At 39.9% G+C, this 9,480-nt stretch overlaps 1 protein-coding gene across 1 annotated transcript; it reads left to right on the plus strand.

The window, feature by feature from the left end:
• Positions 1 to 215: 215 nt before the first annotated feature.
• On the plus strand, positions 216 to 3,672 carry LOC109912249 (calcium homeostasis modulator protein 4-like). Its single transcript, XM_020511645.2, has 2 exons — positions 216 to 764; positions 3,277 to 3,672. The coding sequence occupies exons 1-2, from the start codon at positions 216 to 218 to the stop codon at positions 3,670 to 3,672; spliced, it is 945 nt and encodes a 314-aa protein (XP_020367234.1).
• The last annotated feature ends 5,808 nt before the right edge of the window (positions 3,673 to 9,480 follow it).

Below are 9,480 nucleotides of genomic sequence, written 5' to 3' on the forward strand. Positions count from 1 at the left end.
GAATGAAGACAAACCAGTATATTCCCTGTCCTCTACTAATTACAAGACATCTTGTAATGACCATGAGAAGCAAAAGAGATATTTTGACAAAGGAAGTGATGCAGCTCTTCAAAAGAAGCTGAGCTCAATAGGTTTCTCATCTCATTCCCGAACAGAAGAACAAAGCAACGCTCACCTACTTGTGGTACCAAGAGAACAAAGGCAAAGTTTAAAAAATGCCGATTACCAATCTCCTGACATTTTGGAAAGGCAGGGAGAGAATGGTTCTGAATACAGTAATAACTCTGACAACAGTTTTTAGTCAACAAGTATTTTCGTTCTTCACCTTCAAATGTCCATGCAAGACGACATTGAATTTATACTACGCCCTGTCTTTTATTGCGGTCCCCGCATTGGTCCTGTTGATTCTTGGATATGCCATTAATAATATGACCTGGAAATTAATCATGAGTTTTAGAAATGGAGCCCAATTGAAGCTTAATAGTTTCAAACTAATCTGCTATGTCCTGCTCAGTGTAACGGGAAGAGCTGTAATCGCTCCAGTGACTTGGGTGGCAGTCACTCTGTTAAATGGTTTGTATTATCAGTGCGGCATGAGTGAGTTTTTGTCAGTGAGCAGCTGGAATGTGTTTCAGAATATCACCCTTCGTGAGCGGAAGGACATTCTCGCTCGCTTTCCCTGTCCGAAAGTGAGCATTAAGGAGATACATAACATCAGTGAAATTAGAAATGAAGGTAACCGGATTCTTCTGTATCAGTCCCAGGTATGCGCAGCTGTACCAGTATTTTGTTTCTTTAACACGAGTGAACAATTGAAATGGGAATTTCTGGCAATGAAAGGAATTTTGTGTTTTCGCGTCTCCGAAATAATTTAAATTTAATTATAATTGTTTACCTGACATCAGTGTTACATTTGTCACATTTAGCAAATTTACAATCTCGTTATGTAAATGATAACTGGTCATTCATACAAAATAGAAAGTATGTCTCTTTACTTCAGAAAAAAATAGCTCGATATTCAAAATATTTGTAGATATAACATGTAGTCCATTCTTACAAAGAGCTTGAATTTGAACGATCAGTAATATGAAGCAATTTTGAAGGCGCCCTCCCATGTTACAGTACTCAGCACATTGACTGGTTGCTATAATTTTGCTGTTAGTTACTAAGTATAAAACGGAAGTGCATTTCATCAAGTTTTCGTTAGCTGTGATTCTGAACTTTCTGTCCATCACCCATGAACCAATATTACTGGCAAAATAATTTCTCTCCTCTATGCATCTCTAAATTATAGCAGCGACCGTACTTCAAAAATTATTGATTGTGAAATAGATTGGAGCATTGCGAATTTGTGAAAAGTGCTATTTTGATGCACTTATTTGTTATTCCTTTTAACTAAATTCTGATCTGTGTTTACTATATTGCATTTTGATGCCAATAAATTCTTCCCTCTGTCATGAAGTGTATTGGATACAGATCAAATTTTGTAGGAAGCCCTAAGGGTGCACTCTGGGTGGGGGATTTCAATGTCCACCACCAAGAGTGGCTCGGCAGCAGCACTACTATTCCAGCTGGTTGGGTCGGAAAGGACATAGTTATGACACTGGATCTGCAGCCAAGTGTTGAGGGAATCAAAAGAGGAAAAACAGACTTAACCTCAGACTTACTAAGATGCATCTGTCCATGACAGTGTGGGGGAAGAGTGAGCACCACATGGACCTTGTGGAGACAAGTTTCACCTTCACATTGAAAATACCCTCCATGATGTTGTGTGGCACCAGCACTGTGCTAAATGGGACAGACTTTGAACAGATCTAACAACTCAAGAGTCAGCATCCATGAGGCACTGTTGGCCACCAACAGCAGCAGTATTATAGCTCAGCACAATTCGTAACCTCATGGCCCGGCATATCCCCCACGCAACCATTACTATCAAGTCAGGGGATCAACCCTAGTTCAAAGAGACTGCAGGAGGACACGCCAGGAGCAGCACCAGGCATACCTAAAAATTAAGTGTCAACTTGGTTAAGCTATCAAACAGGACTACTTGCATGCTCAACAACAAAAACAGCGTGATATACAGGCCTGGGGCAGACCAGCCGTGGTCTTGTTCAATGGCAGGACAGGCTCGAAGGGCCAAATGGCTATGTCTTGTTTATTTATTATTTCCTATTTCTTCTGTTCTTGCTCTGTAGCTATGTCCCCTAGTTTGAGATTCCCCCAATTTGCTGCCTTATTACTTGCCACAAGATTATGGTTCAGTTATACAGGCTACAAGTGAGGCCTCATCTGGAATACAGTATTGGTCACTTTATTTAAGAAGGGATGTAAAAGCGGTGGAGCCTGCATAGAAGTTTTATTAGATTAGTACATTGGAATAGGTGGATAGCCTCATGAGGAAGGGTCGGACAGGCCAGACTTGATTCCATTGGAGTTTAGAAGAGTAAGATGTGTCTTGATTGAAACATATTAGATCCTGAGGGTTTTTGACAGGGTAGATAATAAGATGTTCCTCATCTGAGAATCTTGGACTGTTTTAAAAATGAGTAATTGCCCATTTTTATACAGAGATTAGGTGATTTTTTTTTCTATGTATGGGGTCTTGAGTCTTTGGAACTCTCTTCCTGAAAATTTGGTGGAAGCAGAATCCTTAAATGTTCCTAAGGCAGACGTAAATATATTCTTCTTAAGCAAAGAGTTGAAAGGTTAACAGGAGTAGGTGGGAATGCAGATTTGAACTTGCAACCAAATTAGCTATGGTCTTAATGAATGGCAGGACAGGTTTGAGGGGCTGAATGGACTACTCCTGCTCTTCCTTTATATGGTCATCATAGCAGCACACTTAGTGCAGGTTTGACTTTAAAAAAATCAAGCGCAGACCTCAGAGAACAGACTGCAGCCAGTTCAGAAGAAGACAGGTTAAATTAAGTGCTGATAGACTGATTAAGTAATTTGAGATGCTGATGCCACAGATCATTCTCAACAAAAAATGTTAAGAGCATTTACTTGAATGAAAATAAAACTCAAGAGAATTGTTGAATGGGCTGCGGACTTCCTATAATTCATTTCATGCTATCACAAATTTAAAATTACCCTGTGTTCCACTGCCACTATCAAATTAATAGACATGTCATGCAACAAAACCAATCTTACCTTTCCACCAGCTCTGACTGCCATTTTTCTGCCGCAAGTTAGATTGAAGTGACCCTAATGAAATTGACTGCAATTTTTCTGATAATGTGGATATTTCTCACTTTTTTTCTTTTTTAATCATAGGTGGCTGGATGGATTTTAGTTGCTTCTGTGACTATCATTGCTTTTTTGACTGTTTGCATTCCAAGATATTGTTCTCCGCTCTGTTTTTTGCACCTAAACTACTGGGTCCAGTACTTGGAAAATGAGAGTTCACTCTTTCAGGAGACGGCTAAAAGACATTCTCAACTTTATGCTTCGAAACACATCAAGAAATTCTTTGGATTTACAGCACAGGACAATGAAGTGAAGAAAATCCGCTTGCCTACTAGAAAAGACTGGAGAATGATCTCCGGCATTAATGTATTCACTAAATTTGAGTGTGACCCCTGTCAGTACAGTCTCCTGCACAAATGGGCTGATGAAATAACTGCAGATGATGATTATATTCCAGTAGATGATGTGGTGTCAGAAAAGTAAACATTTTGAATTGAATTTCCTTGTAAACAAAATCCCAGTAGTTATTCCAGAATTGTGAGCTTTGCTGACTCTACCAATATTGGTGAGCTAAAAGGAAAAGGTCTTGGGAAGGTCTGAAATATTACAACCTGCAAACATGACTGGAAACTAATCATATGGAATCTCAGAATAGATGCAGTATAGAAGTTGGGCATGCAGAACATTGTGTCCATGCTAGATTTTGCCTCTCTAGCCTTGCTACCTTATGGAATTGGGGTAAGATCCATGTCCCTGATTAGAGAATAGGAGTGGTCCTTCAGTCAGGGAATTACTTTTCTTTTTAAGGATTAAGGAAGTAGTCTGATTCCAAGTTTACCTCCACCAATTTTATACAAAGATTTAACTGAGTTCCAGGGCAGAACAGTTCCTGGCTTAATGAAACCCTATCCTTTGCTGCTCCACCTGCCACATAACCTCACCTTCCCACCAAAGCTAACGACGTTGTAGGTATAGCCAGAAGCTCTGCAAGCATATGGCTATCCCAGAAATAGAGATAGAGTCAGGACTTTCCCTATCTGAGTCTTAGTGAAGGTAAATTTCAGAAGATTTCTGCTAAGGTTGTAAGAGGATTTTCACCTAAGCAACTGAAGAATTTTGATTCCTTTGATTTCCTAACATTAACTATGAAACTTCTGCAAATTGGCATTCACTGAAATATTTATTTGGACTTTATTATTCTGTTACGTTATAGTCAAAAATGTGTTCGTGTTCTGACCAAGTTAGGAAGAGAGTCAATTCCTTTCTTTGTCCCACTCCTCCACTGCTCATAACAATGTATCAGTTTAAAAAGGGGCATGATATTGTCAACTACAAATCAGACCATACAAAGCTCAGTCACAGAAACAACTCAACCAGATTCCTTTGGTGATAAATAAAGATCCAGTTTATTGCAAACAGATATGCTCAAGAGAAGATACAGCATCTAATTAACAAGGATTTAAACTGTAACCAACTGTCATGAAAACTAACGCATCCGGGTCTGGATTTAAAACAAAACTGCAGAGTGTTAACTTAAAACAAATAACAGTTAAATTTATAAAAAGAGAATTATTCACATTGTCCAAATGTTGGTCAAAAGTCACTTTGGGATTTCTTCCTGAATTGCATTTATCTGGCTGATTTTCTTTTAGTCTAGAGACAATGATGGTCATTTCCAGATTCTGCTTTTGATAATTCTTGGGTTGCAGTAATGAAGACTTCTCCTGTAGAAACCTTCACTTATGGTGATGAGATGTTCCAGTGGGTGCATGACTTACAAATTTTGATGAATAAGTCTCAGAAAAAAACACAGAGAGGGCAAAGATTGTTGGTCCGGGTAAAATAGTTCATACTTCCTGCTGAAAATTAAATGCTTTTGTTACACAAATTCTGCATATTGTCACCTTGTGATTTAGGGTGATTGATTTATATGTATTTTAATATCATGTATTTTTGAGATTGGATTATTGATTTTGAACGAATGATATTGGATTTTCTGTATGTCTGAAGGGGTTTAATGATTAACCTTTAAGTATTTCTGTAACCATGTTGATTTCTATCGAAACAGTTTGCTTCTTCAATGCCAGCACATCCTTCCTTTGCTACAGGGCCCAAAACTGCTCACAATATTCAAAATGCAGTCTGCCTACAGCCTTATACAACATCAGCAGTGCATCCCTGCTCTTGTATTCTGGCCTTCTTGAAATGAATCTTAACATCGCATTAGCCTTCCTAAGTGCCAACTGAACCTACATGTTACCTTAAGAGAATCCTGAACTGAGACTCCTAAGGCCCTGTATGCTTCAGATTTCTAAACCTTTCCCCATTTAGAAAATAGTCTATGCCTCTATTCTTCCAGCCAAAGTGCATAACCTCACACTTTCCCAGGTTGTATTCCATCTGCCACTTCTTTGCCCACCTCCTAGCCTGTCCAAGTCCTTCTGCCTCCCTGCTTCCTCAACACTACCTGTCCCCCCACTTATCTTTATGTCATCTGGAAATTTAGCAATAATGCCCTCAGTTCAGATCATTCACGAATGACATGATTAGCTGTAGTCCTGACACAGACCGCTGCAGAACTCTACTAGTCACTGGCTGCCAACCTGAAAAAGACCCCTTTATCCCCACTCTGCCTTTCTGGCAGTCAACCAGTCCGCTATCCATGCTAGTACTTTGCCATAACACAATGGGCTCTTATCTTATTGAACAGCCTCCTGCATCGCACCTTGTCAAGGGTCTTCTGGAAATCCAAATCGATGATATCTACTGGCTCTCCTTTGTCTAACTTGTTCATTGCCTCCTCAAAGAATTCTAACAGAATTGTCAGGCATGACCTCTAATTGATGAAGCTGTGCTGACTCAGCTTTACTTTAACATGCACTTCAAAGTACTCCACAATCAGCTTATAATTTTCTGTGTTCTGCTTCCCTCCTTTCTTAAACAGGGGTGTTACATTAGTCATTTTTCTGCCTCTGTGACCATCAATGACTCAAGTGATTCCTGAAAGGTCACCACCAATACCTCCACAATCTCCTCGGCAGAACCTTGGGGTACAGTGTATCCATTCCGGGTGATTTATTCACCTTCAAACCTTTCAGCCTCTCCAGCACGTTCTTCTACATGTGGTCCATTTGGTCCATTGTGGCTGCATTGATTCTATTTCTAGTGCAGCTCAATATCATCCAGTGCCAATCTCCATATCCCTGCATACCACTACTATCCAAAAAAAAATGCCCTCTTGAATGCCTCAATTGAGCCTGCCTCCACCACATTTCTAGGCAGTGCTTTCTATATCCTAATCAGTCGTTGTGTGACAAAACTTTTTCAGACATCGCTTTTGTTTCATTTGTACATTACTTTAAATCTATGCCGTCTTGTTCTTGTTTCTTTTCCAAGTGAAGCACCTTCACCCTGTCTACTCTGTCCAGCCCACTCCCTAACAGTCCCACCTTCTTCAATCTATCCTCATAGCTGAAGCTTCTCATACCTAGAACCATTCTAGTAAAATACTTCTGCAATCTCTCCAATGCATTTTCATCTTTCCTTTAATGTGGTACCCACAATATTTCAGTTGAGGTCAACAAATGTCTTATACAAGTTCAACATCACCTCCTTGCTCTTTACTCTATTCCCCTTATTGATAGAGCTGAGGACACCATGATTTATTTACTGCTTTCTCTACCTGTCCTGCCACATCAATGACACAGGGGGATGCAATGGCCTGGTGGTATTATCGCTGGACTGTTAATCCAGAGACCCAGATAATGTTCTGGGGATCCAGGTTTGAATCACACCATGGCAGATGATGGAATTTGAATTCAATAAAATATCTGGAATTAAGAATCTAATGACGATCATGGATCCATTGTCAATTGTTGGAAAATCCCACCTGGTTCATTATTGTCCTTTAAGGAAGGAAACTGCCATCCTTACCTGATCTGGCCTACAAGTGACTCCAGACCCACAGCAATGTGGTTGACTCTTAACTGCCCTCTGGGCAATTAGGGATGCACAATAAATACTAGCCTAGCCAGCTACCCCCTCATCCCATGAATGAATAAAACAAAACTGTGCACGTTTATACTCAGGTTCCTCTGCTCCTGCATGACCTTTAGAACTGTAGCCCATTACAGATGTAATACAAGTTATTTTACTTTGGTGAGTATTAATTGTTTTGTAGTTTAGTTCTTTGACAATTATTTGTCACCTTTCTGTAACTGAGAACCGCAATGTTAACTAAGGGAGAAAAGACATCTTTGCTCTTTGACCCCAGCTTGTCACTGACATCATGTCCTGAGCCAAGTGGTCAAACCCCTGGCTGCAGTCAGTGTCCAGATAGTGGTCAGTGTCCAAGGTCTGATCAGTCCCTTAGGGCTAATCAGACCCTATAGGACAGTCAGTGTCCAGAAGCCAGCCAGACCTCATGGTGATGGTTATGTAATGAGAGATTGCAGAGCTCTGAGATGCAGAAGGTTCTGGCTGTCCTTGTGTATAAATCACATACATTTAGTATGCTGGTACAGCAAGTAATTAGGAAAGTGGATAGAATATTATAATTTATCACATGGAGAATGTAATATAAAAGTAGGAAGGGTATGTTTCGTTAAACAGAGCATTTGTGAAACTGCATCTGGATATTGTGCACCATATTTAAGGAAGGATGTATTGGAATCAGTTCAGAGATGGTTAACAGGAGTAATAGCTGGAATGGGGTTATAACTGGGAAAGGTTTGAAGATTTGGACAGGCTAGACTTCTGTACGCTGGAGATTAGAAGATCAAATGTCGATTTGATTGAGGCGTATATGATCTTGAGGGGTCTTGTTAGGGTAATTGTGTAGAGGATGTTTCCTTTTATGGGAGGAATCTAGAACTAGGGCTCACAGTTTTAAATTCAGCGGTTGCCCATTCAAAACCAAGATGGGGCTTTTTTTTTTTCTCTGAGGGTCATGTGCCTGTGGTGCTCTCTTCCTCAAAAGGTGATGCAAGAAGAGTTCTTGAATATTTTTAAGTCAGAAGTAGATGGATTCTTATTATGCAAGAGGGTGAAAGATTATCAAAAGTAGGCAGTAATGTGGATTTGAGGTTACAATCAGATCAGCCATGATCTTATTGAATGACAGAGCAGGTTCTAAGGCCTGATTGGCTTTAACTACTCTTTGAAATAGCCTGGTAAACCACTCAGTTGTTTTAGATCAATAAAAAGTCTTGAACAACCACCTTGCAATGACCTAGGCACCAGAAACAATAATTGTAAAACACAGCCCTGTCAAATCCACAAAGTATTCCTAATTAACACCAGAGCACAGTTGACAAAATTGGGACAATGGTCTCACAGACTAATTAAACTACAGAATTGTACCTACAGGCAACGTAAAGCAACACTGTCCTCATCCGTGCGTATGTCTTCTCCCAATGGAAGGACAGACTCAGTAAAAGTGATGGCATGGTGAATATACAGTCAGAAGAAAGTTGCCCTGTGTGTCCTCAACAATTGAATCTGGAACCCATAATGTCTCATGACATCACATCATACATGAGCAAGGAAGCCTTCTGTTCATTATAAATATCATAGTTTCCCCTGCCTCTTGACTGATGAAACAATACTCCTCCATGCTGAGTATCACTTGTAGGTGGTGAGTCTCTTGAGAGAATTATTGTCTACTTCCTTCCCCCATTCTTAGTCTTCAAAATTGTAGTCCTTCGATGTCAAGACAATCAGAATGGTTTCTCTGTGGACAACTTCTGCACAAAGGTAAGAAAATGCTTGTGTAGTCAGATCGAATTGTTAACATTGAAGCATATTCAGGAAGTCACAAAACTTCATCTTGGGTTTGCAACAATGACTACACATCTAAATGGTAAATCACCAAATTGCTTCTCGACTATATTCAATTCTCTACACCCAAATAGACAACTCATTACAATGCTATGTGCATGATAGCTTTATACTGCATAGACTCTGGTGAAAAGGTATGAAAGTACCATGAGTTGACATGGAGAATATGATATAGCCATGGAGAATATCTGGGGATATGAGATGCCATGGAGTTGGCACGGATGATACAAATAGTCATGGAGTGGCGAAGGGGAATAAACATTATTGCATGAGGTACCATAAGAAGTGGCTGAAGAGCATGGGTAAGGACATTCTAAATTACTTTACAAAAGGTTTTGAAGTCTAGACTACAGTTCACAAATCTCTGAAGCCTCAGAAATCATGAATCATGGAAGATAAAGGCCAACTCTTCACAAGTCACAGAGGTGCTGCGTACTGCCACAACAGAATCAG

Source organism: Rhincodon typus, chromosome 5, assembly GCF_021869965.1.
Source record: "Rhincodon typus isolate 14 chromosome 5, sRhiTyp1.1, whole genome shotgun sequence".
Lineage (NCBI taxonomy): Eukaryota > Metazoa > Chordata > Chondrichthyes > Orectolobiformes > Rhincodontidae > Rhincodon > Rhincodon typus.

What these genes read in the sequence shown, in the direction of transcription:
- LOC109912249 (XM_020511645.2), top strand. Translation starts at nt 216, where the DNA reads ATGCCGATTACCAATCTCCTGACATTTTGGAAAGGCAGGGAGAGAATG. An exon ending in TTCTTCTGTATCAGTCCCAG is followed by an intron (nt 765 to 3,276) that starts GTATGCGCAGCT and finishes TTTTAATCATAG; the next exon opens with GTGGCTGGATGGATTTTAGT.